The sequence below is a fragment of the Heterodontus francisci genome, chromosome 14 (genome assembly GCF_036365525.1).
Source record: "Heterodontus francisci isolate sHetFra1 chromosome 14, sHetFra1.hap1, whole genome shotgun sequence".
Taxonomy (NCBI): Eukaryota; Metazoa; Chordata; class Chondrichthyes; order Heterodontiformes; family Heterodontidae; genus Heterodontus; species Heterodontus francisci.
The window spans coordinates 105901756-105928140 of NC_090384.1; the positions used below are offsets into that span (position 1 = coordinate 105901756).

The 26385-nt window shown below is 42.9% G+C and overlaps 1 protein-coding gene across 4 annotated transcripts in view; it reads right to left on the bottom strand.

Annotated features, from left to right (window-relative positions):
- usp47 (ubiquitin specific peptidase 47) overlaps window positions 1-26385 on the bottom strand; it is a 186232-nt gene that overhangs the window by 131391 nt on the left and 28456 nt on the right. For 2 of the 4 annotated variants that reach the window (XM_068046693.1, XM_068046692.1), the window contains exon 1: window positions 1449-1714. The exons of the other annotated variants lie outside the window; for them this stretch is intronic. In XM_068046693.1, coding sequence (XP_067902794.1) covers window positions 1449-1523 — 75 coding nt within the window. In that variant the 5' untranslated portion in view covers window positions 1524-1714. Of the gene's footprint in view, window positions 1-1448; window positions 1715-26385 lie in introns of those variants that run through there. 4 annotated transcript variants of the gene reach the window in all.

Here is a 26385-nt window from a genome sequence, read left to right on the forward strand (position 1 = left end):
GTATAAATGGGTGGTTGATGGTCGGCACAGACTCGGTGGGCCGAAGGGCCTGTTTCAGTGCTGTATGACTCTATGACTCTAATGCTGTTACCATCTGACTGAGCACACAAAAATAGTACTCTGTGATAAGGAGCTCAAGACCTAGTCATACAGATGAGCTGCAACAATGGAACAAGCACTTTGAGAACATTCTGGTGAAACAGTAAAGGGAAGGATCTTTTACTGGACGTTGCAACTCTGAAAGGTGGCCCTTCGAGCCCAAGTGTAACTGCAATGTGATAGTAAGCACACTAAATGGTGATACCAATAGACTGAAGGGAAAATTACAACTAATTTGATGCTGTACCAAAATGTCGCATGTGATGCTCTTAAATCAAATTGCTTGCACCATTACCACTTCATCCTAGTGTGAGATGGTTAAGTCAATCCTAATTTAGAAGAACAAAAATGTGCTAATTTGGCCTATATTTACGAACACTGGAACAGGAGGTGGTCATTCAGCAATTCGAGACGGCTTTGCCATTCAATTAGATCATGGCTGATCTGTATCTTAACTCAATAGGGCGGCACAGTGGCGCAGTGGTTAGCACCGCAGCCTCACAGCTCCAGCTGCCCGGGTTCAATTCTGGGTACTGCCTGTGCGGAGTTTGCAAGTTCTCCCTGTGACCGCGTGGGTTTTCGCCGGGTGCTCCGGTTTCCTCCCACAGCTAAAGACTTGCAGGTTGATAGGTAAATTGGCCATTACAAATTGCCCCTAGTATAGGTAGGTGGTAGGGGAATATAGGGAAGGTGGAGATGTGGTAGGAATATGGGATTAGTGTAGGATTAGTATAAATGGGTGGTTGATGGTCGGCACAGACTCGGTGGACTGAAGGGCCTGTTTCAGTGCTGTATCTCTAAATAAATAAAATATCCACTTTAGTTCACTTGCCTAACAAAAATCTATGTTTCACTTTTGACATTTTCAGTTCAGCTAGCCTCAGCAGCCTTATTTGGTGGCAGAGGGTGGGGAGTGGGGAGAAAGACCCATGCAAGATCATGGTGAAAGTTTCAATGTTCTTGCCTTCCATCAGTAAATATCTCACATAATGTTATATTCTATGCACCGTAGCATGTATAGAAGAGGAAAGGAAAATGATCCAGTTCACATTTGATGAAATTCTCCAACTCACATTCAGTTTTATTTAAGATTTCCTAATCCGAATTAGATCTACAAGGAATCTAAACACTTTACAAACACATCGGCCGGCACGTATTGCAAGTCCAGTTGAACATATCTGGGAACTGCCAACAGGCCAAGAGTGACCATTTCCGAACCGAATCCAACATTTAGCTTTCCTTATAAAAGCTACCAACAGAAAACAAATTGGCGAAACGTGGGATACAATGCATTACATTTGAGTTAATTGGACCAATTCAGGCCCTTGCCCTGCCCCTAATACACTTACTAGAGAATCCGGAGCACGACCCTTCTTTCCCTTGATTCTGAATGACATTAACACATCCCCAAAGATCTTGAACATCAGTAGTCCACAGTGAGTTTCCTTATGGATTCCCCACACTGCCAAGACAAGAGGAGCTATGACCTACAAGTCTTTCACACCATAGAGAAGGCCTGGATTACTGTTGAAGGTCACAACAGAGTCTCCACAGTTGGATGGCATCAGCAGCAATTTTCAGCAGCAATATAATGAAGAAACGGTGCAGGAATGCCACAAACCAGCTTTTGGATTCAACGTTTGCAAGACCTAATAAACGTCCATTTTCTTTTTCAGCAGCACTGTTAAGGGAAGCGATACTAGAAGTTTGTAGGAAATTATAAACAGAAAGTTGAAGCAGCTGCCAGACTGGTTCACCTTAAGAAAACTAAAGCCACAGTACTTAATTAACTTCCTTGTTTCATACCATAGATTGTTGTTCCGGCCACTTCCTGGCTCACAAGCCAATAGAATTTAATTTCATTTGCATACTGCCGATCAAAATGTAAACCTTGCCTATTTCAGCATCAGCCTTTGCTCACTTTAACTAAATTGTTATTTGTAAAACAAGGAAATAACCTAAAACTTAGCTTGCAGTGCACGAGGTGACAGCATAGCTCAGTAATAGTACTCTTGCTTCAGTCAGAAAATTATGGGTTCAAGCCCCACTCCAGACAATCTAAGCTGACACTCCCAATGCAGTACTGTGGGAGCGCTGCACTGTGGGAGGGGCAGTACTGAGGGAGCGCTGCACTGTGGGAGGGGCAGTACTGAGGGAGCGCTGCACTGTGGGAGGGGCCGTATTTTGGGTAAGACTTTAAACCAAGGTCATGCCTGCCGGTTACGTGGACAAAAGATTCTACAGCACTATTCCAAGAGCAGAGGGGCTCTTAGAATCCTAAAATGAGAGCTCGGTCATTTAGGAGTGAAATGAGGAGACAGGTTCTACACGAAGGGAAGCAGAAATTTGGAATTCCACACGCTCCCCCACCCTAAACAAGGCTTGGGATGCTGGGTCAATTGATGCATTCAAGAATGAATGAATGCAAACAAGAAAGTGAGAGGGAAAGCAAGGAGAGATTTGTTAGCTATAGGTATCAGGGGATATGGAGCTAAGATACAGATCAGACATGATCTGATTAAATGGCAGTGCAGGCTCCAGGGGCCACTATTTATCACTCAATCAACATTATTAACAATACATAAATTGGTTTATACTGTCCATGGGACCACTCTGTGTAAAAGCTGGATGCTACATTAGTAAAGCACTTAAGGGCATCTTGAGAACATGAACGGTAGCGTATTATTGGAACAGAAATACTCAGCAGGTCTGGCAGCATTTGTGCAGACAGAAACAGAGTTAACATTTCAGGTCTGCGACCTGGTCTCTGTTTCTTAACTCGGTTTCTCGCCACACAGATGCTGCCAGACCTGCTGAGTATTTCTGACACTTACTGTTCTCATTTCAGAGTTCCAGCATCCGCAGCATTTTGCTCTTATTTTAGATTATTGGAAGTTGTTTCTCTTCCTTCTACGTGTTTCAACACAATAAAGGTGCAGGATTAAATGCCTTTGCTGTGCAGTCTCTGCACTATTGATGCACTTGTTATTAGTAGTTTGTTTGTATCCAATTTCTGGTACACAAATAAATATCACAACATGTGACACTTCCCTGGAACAGGAAGAAGATTAAATTGTAACCAACTTTCAGTGATCACATCAGTAACTTAAGGTTTCCACGAAAAAGTCATCACAAATCAGCTGACTGGAATGCACTCCAGTCCTGGCAAGGACACACGTGAGAAAATAAGAAAGCACCCTAAATAATGGGCACTCCACCCACCCCTACTGACTATGAATAATGAGGGAAATTAGAGGGTTCTTAATACAGCTCATTATCTACTGATATCGCAGTATGCTAAGACAGAACAGTGATCCCACAACCAACAGATCAGATATAAGCTCTGCAGTCCTGTCACAACCAGTCGCGTATGGTGGTGGAGAATTAAACAACTAACAGAAGGAGGAGATTCCGCAAACATCCCATCCTCAAAGATGGCAGAGCGCTGCACGAGTGCAAAAAAACAAGGCTGAAGCATTCGCAACCATCTTCAGCCAGAAGTGGCAGATGCCAGTCTACAGCCAACACAATTCACTCCGTGTGATATCAAAAATACAGTAGAAACAGCAAAGGCTATGGGCCCTAATAATAGCAAGGCTGTAGTGAAGACTACTGCTCCAGAACTAGCCACACCCCTAGTCAATTTCTTCCAGTACAGGTACAATGTCTATGTGACAATGTGGAAAATTGCCGAGGTATGTCCTGTCCACAAAAATGGACAATTCAATCCTGTCAAAATTACCGCCCTATCAGTCTACTCTCAATCATCAGCAAAATGATGGAAGGTGTCGTTGACATTACTATCAAGTGGCACTTATTCAGCAACAACCTGCTCACCAATGCTCAGTTTGGGTTCTGCCAAGGCCACTCAGCTCTTGACCTCATTACAGCCTTGGTCCAAACATGGATGAAAGAGCTGAATTCCAAAAGTGAGGGGAGAGTGACTACCCTGAACATCAAGGTAGCATTTGACTGAGTGCGTCATAAAGGAGCTCTGGCAAAATTGAAATCAATGCAAGTCAGGGAAAAAAACTCTCCACTTGGTGTCATAGCTAGCACAAGGGAAGATGGTTGTGGTCATTGGAGGCTAATCATCTGAGTCTCAGGACATCTCTGCAGGAGCTCCTCAGCGCAGTGTCCTGACCTTCCCCCCATAAGTTCAGAAGTGGGGATGGTTACTGTTGATTACACAGTTCCATTTGTGACTCCTCAGATACTGAAGCAGTCCATGCCCACATACAGCAAAATCTGGGCAACATTCAGGCTTGGGCTGATAAGTGGCAAGTAACATTCATGCCACACAAATGCCAGGCAATAACCATCTCCAACAAGAGAGAATCTAACCACCTCCACTTGGCATTCAACAGTATTAACATTGATGAATTCCCCACTATCAATATACTAGGGGTTACCATGGACCAGAAACTGAACTGGACCAGCCACATAAAGTGTGGCTACAAAAGCAGGTTCAAAGGCTGGGAATTCTGTGGTGAGTAACTCACCTTCAGACACCACCCCACCCCACCCCCCCAAAGCCTGTCCACCATCGACAAGACACAAGTCAGGAGTGTGATGGAATACACTCTACTTGCCTGGGTGAAAGCAGGTTCAACACCACTCAAAACATTCAACACCATCCAGGACAAAGCAGTCTGCTTGATTGGCATCCCACCCACCACTTTAAACATTCACTCCCTCCACCACTGACACACAGTGGCAGCAGTGTGTACCATCTACAAGATGCACTGTGGCAACTCGCCACAAGTCCTTTAACAGCACCTTCCAAACCCACGATCTCTACAATCTAGAAGGGCAAGGGCAACAGATGTATGAGAATACCATCTGCAAATTTCCCTCCAACTCACTAACCATCCTGACTTGCAACTATAATCCCCATTCCTTCACTGACGCTCACTCAAAATCCTGGAACTGCCTTTTTAATAGCACCGTAGACATACTGCACCAATTGAAGAAGATGGCTCACCACCAGGGCAGTCAGGGTTGGGCAATAGATTCTTGCTTTACCAGCAATGCTCACATATCATGACCAAATAAAAAGATTCCTGCTGGATGTGATGTTGAGAACTGGGGAAGGGGGAATTAACTTGATTGTGAAAGCCCACGCAGTTGAATAGCCCTATGATTTTATATGCACTGTCTTTACAATGTGTGGCCACTTGGACATAGCGTTGGATACGTCGCTACTATTAGAACTGTACCCCAGCATGAGATGCTGTCTTTTGAAAGGCTAAGTAAAAAGCATAGCAAGTTTAAAACAAAAGTTGCTGGATGTGTAAATCGCCTGGTCAAAAGTCTGGTGCCTAAGATCTAAGATTGTCCATCTGTAACCAACCCCCACTTTTGGAACATCAGATCCACAGCCAACTTGTTCAGGGCTATTCTTGTATCAAATGAGGGCAGGAGGAAACATGTTTTTACACAGCGAGTTGTTGTGATCTTGAATGCACTGCCTGAAAGGGCAGTGGAAGCAGATTTAATAGCAACTTTAAAGAGAGAATTGGATAAATACTTTCAAGGAAAGAATTTGCAGGGCTATGGTGAAGGAGAAGGGGGCTGGGGCTAATTGGATAGCTCTACCAAAGAGCCAGCAGAGGCACGATGAGCCAAATGATCTCCTGTGTCATTCTATGATTCTAAATGCAATGGATTCAAGATGATTTTTTTTTAATGTATACCTCAAGGAATGGCATCTGCAATAACAGAGACAGCAAGAACTTGAATGGTTGGAACATAGTTTAGGTTAATACTTATAGCCTCACTATTAAATATCGCTATTTTCTGGACTGCCCCTAAACCTATGCTAGAATTTGAAGGTTGCAAATTCATCAGCCACTAAAAGCGTAACCTATTCAGGTGCCTAGCAACTACAAGCTCACTCATGTTTTCTCCAGCATAATTGACAGAACTCATCTACTGGCTGAAATCTAAGAGGTTTTCTGAATGAAAGATTAAAAACGTGCGGATGGACGATTTTGAGCGTGAGCAAAAAAAAAGGCAGGAAGGTAGAGGTCAAATCCTATCTGGGTTCCCTGTGAACACACCATTCTTTCATAAAAATATAAACTATAAAGAAAAATATGAAAAGATGACTTTGTTGCACCATTGCAATTGACCATTTTAGGTATGAGGGTGGTAGTGGTGATCAGGAGAGGGGGAGGGAAAATAAGTTATCGAGGCAAGAGAAGATTGCAACCATTTTGTCCCAGGCTGCTTAATCAGCATCCTGCCACTGAATATCACTCTACAATCAACCTGCTCACCACCACACTTTGCCACAGAATGTACTGTCCAAAGAAACACACCAAGCTTACTTTGACAACACCTCCCAGCCCCACGACCTCTACCACCAAAGAACCAAAGCAGAAATATCATGGGAACACCATGAACTGTAAGTCATGTACCCATCGTGTTTCCTTCATTGTCACAGGATGAAAATGCTGGAATTCTCTACCTAACACCAACGTGGGAGCACCATCAGTACAAGCACTACAACACTTCAGAGAGAGAGAAGGCCCACCACCACCACATCAGCTAGGAGCGGCAATAAATGAAGCCTTGCAAGTGACCCATAAACAAATAAAGAAAAAGTAATGCCTGACTGTGCAAGCCTTATCACCCTTTCGTATGCTTCCTTCAAGGCTTTGGCTTTTAGAAATACTTTGCACAAGTGGTACAATTGCTGGGATTCTTAAAATATTTGGTGATAAAACCAAGGAAATCAATGTGAACAAATTTTAAACACTACCTAACTTTGTTTTTGCAGCAGAATCACATTTGGCATCATTCTGAAGGGCAGAATATCCAGATATCCAGTCATCCAGTTATGAAGGACATGGATTTGTCGCAAACTGAACTGTAGTGAGCTGGAACAGAAATTACAAGCTGACTGGCATCAAACCAATGAAGCTACCTCAACCAACACAGAGCTTATGTATCTATCAAACATTTTTATATGGTCCTCAGTTGATTAGGGGAAAAGATTTTGGGTTAAAACAGCTGTGAACGCACATTGCAGCCTTCACAAAAACCTAACCATGCTAAAATGGAAGATATTAAGAGGGGATTGAATGATATTGAGTTAGCAAAACTGTTCCTTCACACCTGGGACACGGATTCAAATTCAGCCCACATTAGTGGGATGAACTTCCTTTTGTTGACTGCAAAAGTGTTTTTAAAAAAAAGAGTCTCACTTCAAACCCAGTTCCTACTGAGTGCAGGCTACTCGCATAAACCGCTCATAACTGAATCGCATTTAAAAGAGCCAAAGGATGAAATGCCACAGATGCACTTCTGAGGTTGGAGCCAAAGCACACTCATTTCGGGGGCAATGAATCCTGTCAGCTCATATTACTAACGCTGTGCCCAAAAAGATGTTGCATTTTCCAACATCAACAATCGTCACCTTAACCAGCGCAGAAGAAAAGCATGAAGTTTAAGCAGTTTTCATAACATTTTACATACCTCAGTTGCATAAACTCATTGAATGAGCAACAGACTAACAGTATCTGGCCTGGAAACTTTACTAACTCTTATACTGATGGATAACAGCAGCTAAAACCACAAGGTTTCCAAAACACATCAGAAATCCACTACTCTTCAGTTTAGGCATATAAAGCTCACATTTTGTGGAATAATTTTACAGGACGCCATCCCAGTAACTTTAGTGCGGTCTGTGATGTGCCTTTTACTTTTATTTTACACAGCACAGAAGCAGCCCATTCAACACAACTGGTCTATGCTGGTGTTTATGCTCCTTGCAAGCTTCCTAGCATCCCTCTTCATCTCACCCTATCAATCTATCTTTCTTATTTCTTCCTCCCTCCTGTGCTGATCCATCTTTCCCTCAAATGCATCAATGCTATTTGCCTTAACTACTCCTTATGGTACCAAGTTCTCAGCACTCTCTGGGTGAAGACAGTTTTCCTAAATTCCCCATTGGATTTATTGGTCACTATCTTACATACATCATAGTTTTGGTCTTCCCTATTGCAGTAACTGAAAGCATCTTTATTGTACACACTGGTAGAACATCCTTTACTAAGCAAAAACCATCATATCAATGTAAGCTTGGACAGATTTACATAAAGTTCTCAGAAAACTTGATATCACTCCCTCAATTTAGGTTTTACCATCATAATATTCCAAAAATTCAAGGGCATCACTTCCTCTCCCCAGATCAATCGTATCGTGCAAAAACACATCCTGTCACTATGTGCAGCCCACAAGGTTCAGGCAACTCAGTTTTAGTTGCATTATAACACCCTGGTTTCTTCTGTTTGAATTTCATGGGCATAGCGATTTGACAAGAACAATCCTTACACTGGCAGAAAAATCCTAAATCAGTTAGTACCCACAGCTAAAGATGTATGCAAAGTAAACACAGATTTAATCTTAATACATGGCCCACACAGTGTGCATCTAAGTGGCCATGAGAGATAGACACCCCCGCCTTAATGTATCTCAAGCTAATCAGAAACAGATAATGATTGTTAAAATCTACACATTTAACATGAAGAAAAATCTGAAATACAAGCAATAGTGATGTTAGACACTCTTTAAAATCTACCTTAACATCTCATGTGGCTCAGTGTCACATTTTGTCTGATTAAGCTTCTATGAAGTGCCTTGGGACATTTTACTACATTAAAGATGCTATAAAAATGCAAGTTGTTGTTCTTGTTAGCAACCACCTTCCCCAAATTCAAAGTGGTCATTCAGAAGTCAGAAACTCATTATGTGCCAAAAAAATATTTGCATGGATATGGTGAATGACAATTTTAAATAGGAAGATTTTGTTCCAACCACTTTAATCATCTAGTGAAGACAACCTGGAAATAAGTAAGGAATTGGTAGATGGCTAAGAAGCAGCAGGTAGCTGTCAGGTGGTGAATGGGAGGGTTGAAGAGGTACTGTGACCCAGGAATTGGTGGTGTGGCCACTACTGTTCCTAATTTAGATTAACTTAGATTCCAAAGTTCAATGCAAACGAGATAAATTCTCGATGATACCAAAACAGGAGGGGCATTTTAAGGAAGTAGGACAAAATATGTAACAGAACGGAACAGTGGTAGATGAAATTTCATATGGGCAAGTGTAAAGTGATGCACACAGGAAAAGAAATGTGCAACATAAGTACTTTATAAATAGGGCCGAAATAGCCAGGTCGAATTTGAAACAGATCTCAGGGTGTTCAGGACTCAGCATGTCCTTACGCTGCACAGCAGCAAACAAAGCAAATAGAATACTGAGCTGCACAGCCAAGGAATAAAGCACCTTTAATATAGTAAAATGTTTCAAGATGCTGCACAGGAGCATGAACAAAATTAACAAGCCACATAAAGATATTAGAACAGGTAACCAAAAGCTTGGTCAAACAGTTGATTTTATTGAGCGTGTTAAAGGAGAGGGGAAGGGGGAAAGAGAGAGAGAGACACACACACACACACAAAAAGGTTTAGGAAGGGAATTCCAGGGACTAGGTAGCTGGAGGCACGGCTGCCAAAGGTGCGGCAATGGAAATCAGGGATGTGCAATGAGCCAGAATTAGAAAAGTGCAGAGATCTTGGAGGGTTTGCAGGGCTGGTGGAGGTTACAGAGATATGGAGGAATGAAGCCATGGAGGGATTTATAAACAAGGATGAAAATTTTTAAAAAGTGTTGCCGGATGGGAGCCCACGTAGGGCAGCAAGGACAGGGTGATGAGTAATTTAGACTTACTGCATGTTAGGATATGGCGCATCAAGAGTTTTGGATGAGCTCAAGTTTACAGAAGGTGCAAGGAGAAAGAACTAGCCAGGAGAACACTGAACTAATTGAATTTGGTGGTAACAAAGACATGGAGCAGCAGATGGTGTACCTACACCCCAAGAACTGCAGCAGTTCAAGAAGGCAGCTCACCACCACCTTCTCAAGGGCAATTAGGGATGGGCAATGAATGCTGGCCTAGCCAGCGATGCCCAAATCCCACGAATGAATTAAAAAAATGGAATGAGACAGGGGCAGAGACAGGCGATGTTAGATGATGCCATGCTTAAACTGCACAGTAACTTATTCAGATCTGATGGCACAGTTTGCTCAATTCTGCTCAATGAGTGATCATGGTAACAATCTTAGATCAATGAAAAGCTGGGCCACTACTAGAAGTTAGAAGCCAAATTTTAGCATAAAGGAGCTGGGTCACAGACGCTGGTCTCCTGGGATTCAAACTAAAACCCCACTAATATAAAAGTAGCTACTGATGCTAAATAATTGATTTCAAATTGTTGTTTATGTTGTGAATGGTGACTGAAACAATTGAAAAAAACGAGGAAATCAAAGGGCTGAAGCCGGAGAGCCATCTTGGCCTGAAAGAGGAAGTAACTACTGAAGAGCTCCATTCTAAACTAAGCAAGCCAAAAACATATTGTAATTTTAGGAGCAGCTAATGTACCGTCCACATTGTTAATCTGCAGAATAGGTTGCCACTTAGCACTATTACTGAATTTTTTGAAGTGTTCAAAAGGGAAACAGACAAAAGAGGTTCCTCATTCCACAAGTTGAAGGATCTGTAATTTACACTGGAGCAGAAGGAAATTAAAATAGTCTGCAAACACTTTGTATTAAGAAGGGTCTCATAAGGAGACAGCAGGATTGATGGTGTCAGAATATCACAAAATCTTCAGGCAGCCATTCGGACCGTTGTGTCTGTGCTAATTTGAATGGCCTTTCTGATGATTTTAACAATGGGCGCGGATACTACGTACCTTAAAGTACAAAAAGGAATTGTTTTTCCTAAAGAATTAAGACCTTCTTTCAAGGCACAAAGGAAAATATCCACGCCACAGCTGTAGGACCTCTGCAGTTACGACTAGCATGTGGCATGAGAGCTGTGGTTTCAATTCCTACTACATATTTGACCAATGCTGATAATTTCAAGACATTTAGCAAAACCAGATAGGATTCCTTTATTTATCGCTCTGGGCTAATTTATCGATTTTGTTCCTCATATCCACATCTGTTGAAGAGGATTTCAGCAGATATGAACAGGTTGTTGAGAGGCTGAACTTTCCCCAATGAATATTTTGCCTACTGTTTAGAGAAGATGCTTTCTGCAATGGTATTGGAACTGTTCTTGGACACAATCCTGCTTTGCTATCAAGATGATCAGGACTTTCAACTTTTCCATAGTCTGTTTTATGTACCAACAGCTCTTCTGCATCTTTCAATTCTACTTGAAACCACACAGCACAAGTCATGACTGGATGATTAACCTTCTCATGGACTGCCCTTCACTCGGTGTCTCCCAAGTAGTATGGCAACACAGGAAATAGAACGTGCAGCCCTTGCTGCCACAGTACAGAGCATTAAAGCAGGGGTTTCCACCTTGAACCCTGGCAATTTGCCTTTCGAAATTAAGAATTTCCATTTCTATGGCACTTTTCACAACCTCTGGGCATGCCAAAGCACTTTACAGCCAATCAAGCATCTCCAATGAGAGATTCTAACCATCTCCTCTTGATGTTCAACGGCGTCAACCATTGCTGAATCCCCCCACCATCAACATCCTGGGGATTACCATTGATCAGAAACTTAAGTGGACCAAGAGCAAGTCAGAGGCTGGGAATTCTGCATCAAGTAACTCACCTCCTGACTCCCCAAATTCTGTCCACTATTTGCAAGCCACAAGTCGGGAGTGCGATAGAATACCCCTCACTCAGGAAACTCAACACTATCCAGGACAAAACAGTATGATTGATTGGCACCCCAACCACCACCGATGCACTGCAGCAACTTGCTAAGCCTCGTTCGACAGCGCCTTCCAAACTCACTACCTCTATCACCTGAAAAGACAAGTGCAGCAGACACCTGGGAACACCACCTGCAAGTTCCTCTCCAAGCTACACACCATCCTGACTTGGAACTATATTGGTCATTCCTTCACTGTTGCTGGGTCAAAATCCTGGAGCTCCCTCCCAAACAGCACTGTGGGTGCATCTACACCACGTGGTCTGCAGTGGTCCAAGGTAGCAGCTCACCACCACCTTCTCGAGGTTAATTAGAGATGGGCAACAAAGACTGGCCTTGCCAGAGACACACACATCTTGTGAATTAATTTTTTAAAAAGTACTTTTGAAGTGTAGTCACTGTTGTAAACTAAGAAATATATCAGCCATTTGGTGCATAGCAAGGTCCCACAGACAGCAATGAGATACATGACCATTTAATCTTTCAGCGAAGTTCAAGAAACTCAACCCTCTTTGTACCACAAATTCTTACTTTCTGGTTTGTTTGAACTTTGCAGACCTGGAGATTTCTTAGTGATGCTGCCTCCCTAATGGATACATCCTAAAATCAGGTCCTCTAACAACAACTTGAGATATACACAAATTAATGGGAAAGTAGAAATAATTTTTACCAACTTCACCTATGATCTATGAAGCTACCTAGGTGATGCACAAACACTCGCTATTGCACTGCCTGATTAATCACCCATTTTATAGCTTTTTTTTAAAAAAAAAATTGATACACAAAACTACAGTGCATTCAGAGAGAAACACAGCAGGAGCAGAGCTTTAAAAAGCGCTCCAAGAACTCTGAGACCAGAGAGAGAGAGCGAAAACACAGCAGGAGCAGAGGCAAGGGGGAAAAAAAATGGAAAAGTGCCATCAGAGTGACGTCACATTCAACAGTGAGAGCAAGGAAACAGAAAGCAGCTGGGGTCAGTATTCAGGTAAGCTTTTAATTTAATTGAAATCAAATATAGGATAAGACCTGATCGATTTATTAGTATATAAACTAAAAACTAAAGCAAATTAAGAAACTAAAGACCAGTCGGAAATTTAAAAAACAAATTAAAATCTAATTATATAAAATAGAGATGCAGGGCCAGGCGATGTGTTGTACCTGCATGATGTGGGAGCTGGTGGACCCCATTGTGGTTCCTAGTGACCACATCTGTAGCAAGTGTTGGTTGCTCGAGGAACTCCGGCTCAGAGTTGATGAGCTGGAGTCTGAGCTTCGGACGCTGCGACACATCAGGGAGGGGGAGTGTTACCTGGACGCTGTGTTTCAGGAGACAGTCACACCCCTTAGATTAATTACCTTGAATTCGGCCAGTGGTCAGGGACAGGAGGGTGAGTGAGAAAGGTAGAGGGATCCAAGAGGTAGTGCTGCAGCTGCCTCAGCCCTTGTCCTTGTCCAACAGGTTTGAGATTCTTGCTCCGTGTGGACGAGAGCAGGAACTGTAGGGAGGGTGAGCAAACTGACCATAACACCGCGGTACAAGGAGCCATTCAAGTGGGGGGGGGGGGGGGGGGGGGAGAAAAGAGAAATGTAGTTGTAATCGGGGATAGTATAGTTAGGGGCATAGACACTGTTCTCTGTGGCCAGGATCCAGAGTCCCGAAGGCGGTGTTGCCTACCTGGTGCCAGGGTTCAGGATATCTCATCTGGGCTGCAGAGGAACTTGGAGTGGGAGGGGAAAGATCCAGTTGTCATGGTCCACGAAGGTACCAATATAGGTAGAACGAGGATAGAGGTTCTGCTGAGGGAATATGAGCAGCTAGGGGCTAAATTAAAAAGCAGAACCAGAAAGGTAATAATCTCCAGTTTACTACTTGAGCCACGAGCAAATTGGCACAAGGTCAATAAGGTTAAAGAGGTAAGTGCGTGGCTCATAGATTGGTGTGGGAGAAATGAGTTCGAATTCATGGGACATTGGCATCAGTACTGGGGAAGAAGGGAGCTGTTCCGATGGGACGGGCTTCATCTGAATCATGCTGGGACTGGAGTCCTGGCGAATCGCATAACTAGGGCTTTGACAGGGCTTTAAACTAAATAGTGGGGGGGGGGGGGGGGTTGTGGGAGAGGGTTCAGTTGCATGGAAAATTAGGAAGTCAAAGTTAAAGGAGAAGGTAGGAGTGCAGGTTAGTGATGAGGCTGATTGTTACCAGAAAATAAAAGGAAGGGACAGAACGTGTGAACTTCATATTGCACCAAGGAATCATACAAGAGTAGGGAAATTTGATAATAGAACAAACATAAAGGCTTTGCATCTGAATGCACAAAGCATTCGGAATAAAATAAATGAGTTAACAGCGCAAATAGAGACGAATGGGTATGATTTAGTGGCAATTACTGAGACGTGGTTCGCAGGGAAACCTGGTTTGGGAACTGAATATCCAAGGGTTCTCAGTATTTCGGAAGGATAGGCAGGATGGAAAAGGAGGTGGTGTAGCTTTGTTAGTAAAGGAAGAGATCAGTGCTGTAGTGAGAAATGATAGAGGCACTGGAGATCAAGACATAGAATCAGTCTGGGAAGAAATAGCAAGGGAAAGAAGTCCCTGGTGGGAGTAATCTATAGGTCCCCAAACAGTAGTTCTGCAGTGGGGCACAGTATAAACCAGGAAATACTGGGGGTTTGTAAGAAAGGTACTGCAATAATCATGGGTGATTTTAATATGCATATAGACTGGATTAATCAACTGGCAAGGGCAGCCTCGAGGGAGAGTTCATTGAATGCATTAGAGATTGCTTTTTGCAGCAATATGTTGTGGAACCAATCAGGGAGCAGGCTATTCTAGATTTGGTATTGTGTAATGAGGTGGGATTAATTAATGATCTCACAGTTAAGAATCCTCTAGGGAAGAGTGATCATAGCATGCTAGAATTTCAAATTCAGTTTGAGGGCGAGAAACTGGAGTCCCACACTAGCGTTCTGGAGTTAAACAAAGGTAATTACATAGGCATGCGGACAGATTTGGCCCTAGTGGCCTGGGCAGGATGACTAAAAGGTACAACAGTTGATGAGCAGCGGCGGATGCTAGAGATATTCAATTTCTCCCAACTAAAATAAATTCCAGAGAGGAAGAAAGATTTTAAGAGGGGGAAAAAACATCCATGGCTGAGGAAGGAAGTTAAGGATAACAAAGACAAAAACTAAGGCATACCATATTGCAAAGGTCAGTGGCAGGCTGGAAGATTGGGAATCTTTTAAAGATCAACAAAGGGTTACTAAAAAATAAAAAGAGCAACGGTAAATTAAGAAAACTAGTGCATAATATAAAAACGGATAGCAAAAGCTTTTATAAGTATAGAAAAGAGAAGAGAGCAGCTAATGTGAATGTTGGTCCCTTGAAGGATGAGACTGGGGAGTTAATAGAAGGGAACACAGAAATGGTGGAGACAATAAATCAGTATTTTGCCTCCGTTATCACGGTGGACAACACTAGTACCATCCCAATAGTAACAGGTAATACAGAAGTTATGGAAAGGGAGGAACTTAGAACAACCATCACTAGGGGAAAGGTACTGAACAAACTATTGGGATTGAAGGCAGACAAGTCCCCAGGGCCTGATAGCATACATCCTAGGGTCTTAAAGGAATTGGCAGCGGAGATAGTGGATCCATTGATTACAATATTCCAAAATTCCCTGGATGCGGGAAAAGTTCCAGTGGATTGGAAAAATGCTAATATAACGCCCTTATTCAAAAAGGGAGGGAGGCAGAAAATAGGAAACTATCGAACAGTTAATTTAACATCTGTCGTTGGGAAATTGTCAGAATCCATTATTAAGAAGTGAGAACAGGACATTTAGAAAGTCAAAACGCAGTCCATCAGAGTCAGCATGGTATTATGAAGGGTAAATCATGTTTGAATAATTTGCTAGAGTTCTTTGAAGATGTAACAAGAAAAGTGGATAATGGGGATCCTGTAGATGTAGTATATCTGGACTTCCAGAAGGCATTTGATAAGGTTCCGCACAAAAGGTTAATACACAAGGTAAGATCACATGGGGTTAGGGGCAATTTATCGGCTTGGATAGAGGATTTGCTAACCAACAGAACAGAGTGTCGGGATAAATGGGTCTTTTTCTGGTCGGCGGGATGTAACGAGTGGGGTGCCATAGGGTTCGGTCCTCGTGCCCCAACTATTTACAATCTACATTAATGACTTGAATGCAGGGATAGAAGATACTATAGCCAAATTTGCAGATGACACTAAAATAGGTGGGATAGTAAGTTGCAATAAAGAATTAAGAAATTTACAAATGGATATGGATAGGTTAGGTGAATGGGCCAAAATTTGGCAGATGGAATTTAACATGGATAAGTGTGAGGTTATCCATTTTGATCGGAAGAACAGAAAGGCAAATTACCCAATGAAGAGAAACTTCAGAGTGCTTCGGTGCAGAGGGATCTGGGTGTCCCTGTGCACGAATCACAGAAAACTAGTATGCAAGTACAGCAGGTAATAAGGAAGACAAATGGAATTTTGGCATTTATTGATAAAGGAGTAGAGTATAAAAGTAGGGAAGTGCTGCTGCAACTGTACAAGGCATTAGTGAGACCGCACCTGGAGTATTGTGTACAGTTTTGGTTCCCTTACTTGAGGGGGGATATAGTTGCATTGGCGGAAGTTCAGAGGAAGTTCACTAGATTGATTCCAGAGATGAGGGGTTTGTCTTATGAAGAGAGATTGATCAGTTTAGGCCTTTACACTCTAGAGTTTAGAAGGATGAGAGGAGATCTAATTGAGGTATATATGATGATTAAGGGGATTGACAAAGTAGACATAGAGAGGATGATTCCTCTTGTGGGGTAATCTAGAACTAGAGGTCATAGTTTTAGGATAAGGGGTAGCAGATTTAAAACAGAGATCAGGAGAAATTACTTCTCTCAAAGGGTCGAGAGTCTGTGGAATTCACTACCCCAGAGTGCAGTGGATGCCGGGACATTGAGTAAATTTGAGGAGACAGATTTTTAATTAGTAATGGGTTGAAGCGTTATGGAGAACGGGCAGGAAAGTGGAGTTGAGGTCGAGATGAGATTAGCCATGATCGTATTGAGCAGACTTGAGGGGCTGAATTGCCTACTCCTGCTCCTAGTTCTTATGTTCTTATTCACACTCTGCAAGAGTAGCATCTGTGCAAAGCCAATACCACTATGCGCCACACTAGACTTGGAGTGTAAGATAGGTGTGAAGGCTCAAATGGACTGATGCACAGTGGAACAAGACACTCTCATTCAGAGAGTCTCTCTCTCTTTCTGCTTCGTTGTGTCAGGTCAGATCCCTACACTGGATTCAGGCTGTATTACACTATAACTGCAGCATCAATATGAAGAAAAGGTACTTCATAATAGAGCTATGGTGTGAATGCACTCTTGATGCATCAGGAATAAAAATCTCATTGATAGGAAAAATATGGACTACAGTTCCCTCAATACTTTTATGTCCTTCCTTTAGCCATCATATCTTTTCCAACTAGCATTGCAAACTTCATGATCAGCTGTTAAAACTCAACCTCAGTATGCATTAAAATACTTTTATAAGCTTTGGTGCCCTAATATAAAATACATGATGAAAATTTTAGTGGCTTGATATGACTCACTGAAATGGATTATGGGATAGGCAGAAAATGTTAGAATACAATCTCTGAATATTTCTCATCAGCCAAAACTATGTTCAGTGAGCCATCAGGACCGTGAATTTCTGATTTACGTCTGAAAAGAACAAAATATCCAAACATTTGATAGCCGGAAACAAGTGCACCAACTCCCAGAAAGACTGATCTATACAACAGAAATCTGACAATTGAATGAATAGTAGCAAAATATAGATCACATTATTGCGTGGGTCCAATTAATGAGGTTTATTCAGAACACATTGTCATTAACCACTGTGCAGGATGGAACAACCAAAAAGACCGAGAATAAGTAGCAATGGGACAGGGAGATCATTAGAACATAGAACGTAGAACAGTACAGCACAGTACAGGCCCTTCGGCCCACGATGTTGTGCCGAACCTTTAACCTACTCTAAGATCAAACTAACTACCTACCCTTCATTCTACTATCATCCATGTACCTATCCAAGAGTCGCTTAAATGCCCCTAATGTATCTGCTTCTACTACCACCGCTGGCAGTGCATTCCACGCACCCACCACTCTCTGTGTGAAGAACCTACCTCTGACATCTCCCCAAAACCTTCCTCCAATTACCTTAAAATAATGCCCCCTGGTGATAGCCCTTTCCAACCTGGGAAAAAGTCTCTGGCTATCCACTCTATCTATGCCTCTCATCATCTTGTACCCCTCTATCAAGTCACCTCTCATCCTTCTTCGCTCCAATGAGAAAAGCCCCAGCTCCCTCAACCTTTCTTCGTAAAACATGCCCTCCAGTCCAGGCAGCATCCTGGTAAATCTCCTCTGCACCCTATCTAAAGCTTCCACATCCTTCCTATAATGAGGCGACCAGAACTGAACACAATATTCCAAGTGTGGTCGAACCAGGGCCTTATAGAGCTGCAGCATAACCTCGTGGCTCTTAAACTCAATCCTCCTGTTAATGAAAGCCAACACACCATACGCCTTCCTAACAACCCTATCAACTTGGGTGGCAACTTTGAGCGATCTATGGACATGGACCCCAAGATCCCTCTGTTCCTCCACACTCCCAAGAATCCTGTGTTTAAGCCTGTATTCCGCATTCAAATTCGACCTTCCAAAATGAATCACTTCACACTATTCCAAGTTGAACTCCATCTGCCACTTCTCAGTCCAGCTCTGCATCCTGTCAATGTCCCGTTGCAACCTACAACAGCCTTCCACACTATCCACAACTCCAGCAACCTTCGTGTCATCGGCAAACTTGCTAACCCAACCTTCCACTTCCTCATCCAAGTCATTTATAAAAATCACAAAGAGCAGAGGTCCCAGAACAGATCTTTGTGGAACACCACTGGTCACCGAGCTCCATGCTGAATACTTTCCATCTACTAGCACCCTCTGTCTTCTATGGGCCAGCCAATTTTGTATCCAGACAGCCAACTTTCCCTGAATCCCATGCCTCCTTACTTTCTGAATGAGCCTACCATGGGGAACCTTATCAAACGCCTTGCTAAAATCCATGTACACCACATCCACTGCTCTTCCTTCATCAATGTGTTTTGTCACATCTTCAAAGAATTCAATAAGGCTTGTGAGGCATGACCTGCCCCTCACAAAGCCATGCTGACTGTCTCTAATCAAACCATGCTTTTCCAAATAATCATAAATCCTGTCTCTCAGAATCCTCTCCAATAATTTGCCCACTACCGACGTAAGACTGACTGGTCTAGAATTCCCAGGGTTATCCCTATTCCCTTTCTTGAACAAGGGAACAACATTTTCCACCCTCCAATCATCCGGTACTACTCCAGTGGACAGTGAGGACGCAAAGAGCATCGCCAAAGGCGCAGCAATCTCTTCCCTCGCTTCCCATAATATCCTTGGGTATATCCCGTCTGGCCCCGGGAACTTATCTGTCCTCATATCATTAAAAATTTCCAGCACATCCTCCCTCTTAACCTCAACCTGTTCCATGCTGTCCTCACAAACGACCAGGTCCCTCTCACTAGTGAATACTGAAGCAAAGTATTCACTTAGGACCTCCCCTACCTCCTCCGACTCCAGGCACAAGTTCCCTCCACTATCCCTGATCGGCCCTACCCTCACTCTGGCCATCCTCTTGTTCCTCACATAAGTGTAGAACGCCTTGGGATTTTCCTTAATCCTACCCGCCAAGACTTTTTCATGTCCCCTTCTAGCTCTAAGTCCATTCTTCAGTTCCATCCTGGCTACCTTGTAACCCTCTAGAGCCCTGTCTGATCCTTGCTTCCTCAACCTTAAGTAAGCTTCCTTCTTCCTCTTGACTAGCTGTTCCACATCTCATCATCCAAGTTTCCTTCACCCTACCATCCCTTCCCTGCCTCATCGGGACAGTCGCAGCAAGTGCTCCCTAAACAACCTCCACATTTCTGTCGTGCATTTCCCCGAGAACATCTGTTCCCAATTTATGCTCCCCAGTTCCTGCCTAATAGCATTGTAATTCCCCCTCCCCCAATTAAATATTTTCCCATCCCGTCTGCTCCTGTCCCTCTCCATGACTATAGTAAAGGTCAGGGAGTTGTGATCACTATCACCGAAATGCTCTCCCACTGATAGATCTGCCACCTGGCCTGGTTCGTTGCCAAGCACCAAGTCCAACATAGTCTCCCCTCTAGTCGGCCTATCTACATATTGAGTCAGGAAATCTTCCTGGACACACCTGACAAAAACTGCTCCATCCAAACTATTTGCACGAAGGAGGTTCCAATCAATATTAGGGAAGTTGAAGTCACCCATGACAACAACCCTGTTACTTCTGCACCTTTCCAAAATCTGCCTCCCAATCTGTTCCTCCATGTCTCTGTTGCTATTGGGGGGTCTATAGAAAACTCCCAACAAAGTGACTGCTCCTTTATCATTAATAAAACCATGACAGCAACTGTGACATTAAAGGCAACATCTAGTCAAACTTCAGGCTGGGCAAATACAGTGCATCAAACCACAGCAAGGAAATGCATACAACACTGAGGCTAACAGCAAAGAATTCTCGGTAGCCGTGGAGTGTCGATTTAGTGGTAGATCTGTGTTTTCTCCCAAGTGATAAAACTGGACGGGTAGGTGAGCTATAATCAGAGAGATCAACACTCAAAGCATTGGTATTCTGTTGACAAACAGTGACGAGAAAGCCAAGGGTCGCTGCCTAAAGCACAATAATTGGGAAGGGAGATGACAAATCGGCAACAAGTCTAACACATTTCACCGCAGAACCTGAAAAAAATTAGAGAACAAATGAAGGAGGATCAGATAATATAACCATTGAGCAAAGAGTGATGGGTGAGGAGATAAATTCCACAAAAACAAATTTTAAAATACACATTTACAGCATTCCCAAAATATAAACTTGCGCAATTTCTAATTGCCTAAAGAGTTAACTTTCATAATCTGTAGATCCAGTTTCATAACAGCTGCACTACTAATTAATGCTCTCTAGGACTACTTTAAGTAACTTGAACACTGTGTCCATAGAGCATTCTAGCTCATTGCAATATACAGTGCAACTGTCAAATGTCTTTAATTTTCACCAGCAGGTGTTTATTCCCATTAAATTAAGTGATCAAAACTGATCAACCACTATCGCACTTGTTTTTGAAACACAAACGCACTATACCAGAGAGTGGTGTGAATCAGGTCCTTGGCCTTCATCCCTCCACACAACACTCGGAACATTGTTTGAAAATATCAAAAGAGTCACCCCAAAATCTCTCACACATACCCCTCCAAGTGACCAAAGTAGCAATGGGAGAAGGGCTGAAAGCAATTTGGTCATACTTTTGACATGGGATGTTGTGTGGACAATTCCATACTTAGACAAACACACACACACGAGAATATATGAGAAATTCAAGTTATCAGACACAAAAAAAATCCTTCCCAATGGACAAAGTATAAATTATGCTTTTATTTTTATGGTGGTGGGCGGTACAGTTACTATTTGGCAATGTATTCAAGGGGTTAAAATGACGACACACTCCATATGAGCAATTATCTCAATCCCAAGATCTGCTTTTTCTTTGCTACACACTCTATAGTCTTTATTAGAAAAATAGATGGGAGCAATTTATACTTTTGGCTGTTTATAGAAAAATAATAAATGCATTCTTCACACACGTTAAATTTTTCTATGAATAGTCAACAAAGGTAACCTTCCCACGTAGTGATTGATGGACTTGACCTGCGCTGAGATAACCATTTGTCCTTATTTGGCAACAAGCGCGTCACAGCAAACAGCACCAGAAGGCAGATTCTAATCAGTATTTTGCATCTCATGTGAAGCTGCCAAGTTATGTGTGCCCTGACTGCTATCTGAGACACCAAACCAGTGACTGAATCTTCTAATCAACAGTTCACAATTCGTTTCGTTCATAAAATACTCTTTTTGCATTGGTGGAATAAGAATGGCAATAGTGAAAAAGGAAAAGAATGGAAAATCAAATTTGCAGGGGTGCTGATGAAATGGACTGCTTTGTCCAAAATGGTGTGGAGCTTCTGGAGTGCTGTTTTGGCTGTAATCATTCAAGCAAATGGCAAACGTTCCATCACCCTGCTGATTTGAGCTTTGAAAAAGCTGGTGATATTTGTGGGTCTTTTGTAGCATTCTAAGCAGTAACCTTAATAGAAGTTGCTTAGAACTAGGCTTATAATTGTTTTAATAAACCAGGTTTTGTTTTAACAACTCTGATGAGTTTGCAGAGTTTCTTTACAAGTTTACAAATCAGTAACAAATGACATGCACTAATCAGGATCAAGTGATTAAATTTTAAATTGCCCCTCCCCAGCACAAATGAGGTTTTGATCGTAATATGGTTATGTTTAAGCTTTTGAAGAGGATGTCAAATGACAGGACAGCAAAGCAGGAGTGAGAACTAGCATACAGCCTGCAGAAACTACAGACAAGTATAAAACACATTCATTATTGTGTAAGCATATATTTCAATTTTAAATTAGGTTAGTATTACAGGTTATAGTTAACAGGGTGGAAGGATAATGTTTCACATCTACAATTCCCCAAGTTAAGTTTGAAATCTCACCAAAGAGTAGGGTAGTGGAATTTGTTTGGGATTGGTACAGGGCTATGGGGAGGGAGTGGGGCAGTGGGATTCATTTGGGTTTGATGCAGGGCTATGGGGAGGGACTGAGGCAGTGGGATTAGTTTAGAATTGGTACAAGGCTATGGGGAAGAGGGAGGCAGCAGGATTGGTTTTGGATAGCACTAGCACAAACACAATGGATCGAATAGCCTCTTTGTGGGCTGTGAATCTATTGTTCTGATACAGGACTATAATTCAGTGGTAAATTAAACTTGAACAAAAGTTTTAAGTAGTACCATACTTTATGTACTACCAATATTACAACGACCTAGCTGAGTAAAATGCTTCACTGTTGTGAAGCAAGCTCATGAAAATGAATTGTGTCAGCTCTTTCCTGAAAAATTACCCAATTTAAAACTTTTTCTACAATGTTTACAAAACTTTGACCTGGAACTTTCCTATCCAAATGCACTTTTTTTGCCAAACAATGTTTAAACAAATGATTGAATTGTTCATCCTAAGGTCTTAAAGGAAGTGGCAGCGGAGATAGTGGATCCATTGGTTATAATATTCCAAAATTCCCTGGATGCGGGAAAGGTTCCAGTGGATTGGAAAAATGCTAATATAACGCCCTTATTCAAAAAGGGAGGGAGGCAGAAAGTAGGAAACTATAGAACAGTTAATTTAACATCTGCCTTTGGGAAATTGTTAGAATCCATTATTAAGGAAGTAATAACAGGTCATTTAGAAAGTCAAAACGCAATCATCAGAGTCAGCACGGTTTTATGAAGGGTAAATAGTGTTTGACTAATTTGCTAGAGTTCTTCGAAGACGTAACAAGAAAAGTGGATAATGGGGATCCTGTAGATGTAGTATATCTGGACATCCAGAAGGCATTTGATAAAGGTGCCGCACAAAAGGTTAATACACAAGGTAAGATCACATGGGGTTAGGGGCAAGTTATTGGCTTGGATAGAGGATTGGCTAACCAACAGAAAACAGAGGCAGGATAAATGGGTCTTTTACTGCTTTGCAAGATGTAACTAGCGGGGTGCCACAGGGTTCGGTCCTCAGGCCCCAATTACTTACAATCTATATTAATGACTGAGATGCAGGGATACGATAGGTATGACAGCCAAATTTGCAGATGACACTAAAATAGGTGGGATAGTAAGTTACAAGAAAGAAATAAAAAATTTACAAATGGATATGGATAGGTTAGGTGAATGGGCCAAAATGTGGCAGATGGAGTTTAACGTGGATAAGTGTGAGGTTATCCATTTTGGTCAGAATAATAGAAAGGAAAATTATTACCCAATGGAGAGAAACTTCAGAGTGCTTCAGTGCAGAGGGATCTGGGTGTCCTTGTGCATGAATCACAGAAAACTAGTATGCAAGTACAGCAGGTAATAAGGAAGGCAAATGGAATTTTGGCATTTATTGAAAAAGGAATAGAGTATAAAAGTAGGGAAGTGTTGCTGCACTGTGGCGTAGTGGTATTGTCACTGGACTAGTAACCCAGATATTGCTCTGGGGCCATGGGTTCGAATCCCACCACAGCAGAAGGTGGAATTTGAATTCAATTAATAAATCTGGATTTAAAAAGCTAGTCTAATGATGGCCATGAAACCATTGTCGATTGTTGTAAAAACCCATCTGGTTCACTAATGTTCTTTAGGGAAGGAAATCTGCTGTCTGTACCTGATCTGGCCTACATGTGACTCCAGACCCACAACAATGTGGTTGACTCTTACATGCCCTCTGAAATGACCGAGCAAGCCACTCAGTTGTATCTAACTGCTACGAAGTCAATAAAAAGGAATGAAACTGGACGGACCACCTGGCATCGACCTAGGCACCGGAAACGACAACAGCAACCCCTGCCCTGTCGACCCTGCAAAGTCCTTCTTACTAACATCTGGGGGCTTGTGCCAAAGTTGGAACAGCTGTCCCACAGACTAGTCAAGCAACAGCCTGACATAGTCATACTCACGGAATCATACCTGACCCAGACAATGTCCCAGACACTGCCATCACCATCCCCGGGTATGTCCTGTCCCACTGGCGCCACCAGAGGTGGCGGCACAGTGGTATACAGTAGGGAGGAAGTTGCCCTGGGAGGAGTCCTCAACATCGACTCTGGACCCCATGAAGTCTCATGGCATCAGGTCAAACATGGACAAGGAAACCTTCTGCTGATTACCACCTACCGCCCTCCCTCAGCTGAAGAGTCAGTACTCTTCCATGTTGAACAGCACTTGGAGGAAGCACTGAGGGTGGCGAGGGCACAGAATGTACTCTGGATGGGGGACTTCAATGTCCATCACCAAGAGTGGCTCGGTAGCACCACTACAGACTGAGCTGGCAGAGTCCTAAAGGACATAGCTGCTAGACTGGGTATGCGGCAGGTGGTGAGGGAACCAACAAGAGGGAAAAACATACTTGACCTCGTCCTCACCAAACTGCCTGCTGCAGATGCATCTGTCCATGGCAGTATTAGTAGGAGTGACCACCGCATAGTTGTTGTGGAGACGAAGACCCGCCTTCACATTGAGGATACCCTCCATCGTGTTGTGTGGCACTACCACTGTGCTAAATGGGATAGATTTAGAACAGATATAGCAATGCAAAAGAGGGCATCCATGAGGCGCTGTGGGCCATCAGAAGCAGCAGAATTGTACTCAACGACAATCTGTAACCTCATGGCCTGGCATATCCCAACTCTACCATTACCATCAAGCCAGGAGACCAATCCTGGTTCAATGAAGAGTGCTGGAGGGCATGCCAGGAGCAGCACCAGGCATACCTCAAAATGAGGTGTCAACCTGGTGAAGCTACAACACAGGACTATCTGCGTGCCAAACTGCGTAAGCAGCATGCGATGGACAGAGCTAAGCAATCCCATAACCAATGGATCAGATCTAAGCTCTGCAGTCCTGCCACATCCAGCCGTGAATGGTGGTGGACAATTAAACAACTAACTGGAGGAGGTGGCTCCACAAATATCCCCATCCTCAATGATGGGGTGCCCAGCACATCAGTGCGAAAGATAAGGCTGAAGCATTTGCAACAATCTTCAGCCAGAAGTGCTGAGTTGATGATCCATCTCGGCCTCCTCCTGAAGACCCCAGCATCATAGATGCCAGACATCAGCCAACTCCATTCACTCTGCGTGACAGCAAGAAACGACTGAAGGCACTGGATACTGCAAAGACAGGTCTACATCTGAACCAGAGGGGGACTAACATCCTTGCTGGCGGGTTTGCTAGTGCTGTTGGGAGGAGTTTAAACTAATTTGGCAGGGGAAGGGGACGCAGACTCCTAGCAGAATAGGGACACAGCTAAAAACAGGAAAGCAAGCAAGTCAGAGGGAATACAGCGGAAGAAAGTTTCAAGACCTCTCCTTTAATGCCAGGAGTATTACAGGTAAAACGGATGAGTTAAGGGAAGGATTGACAACGTGAAATTGTGATATATTAGCCATCACGGAGACATGGTTGAGGGAGGGGCAGGATTGGCAGCTCATTATCCCGGGATATAGAATCTTCAGGTGACACAGAGGAGAGGGTAAAAGAGGAGGGGGCATTGCAATATTAGTTAAGGAGTCAGTTACTACAGTAAGGAGAGATGATACCTTGGAGGGGGCATCAAATGAAGCTTTATAGGTAGAGTTTAGGAATTAAAAAGTGACAGCCGCATTGCTAGGTGTTTATTATAGACCCCCAGATAGTCAGCGGGAAATTGAGGAGCAAATATGTGCGCAATTCGCAAAGGTGTGTAAAAATAATAGGGTAATTATACGAGGTGATTTCAACTTTCCCAACATTGGGAT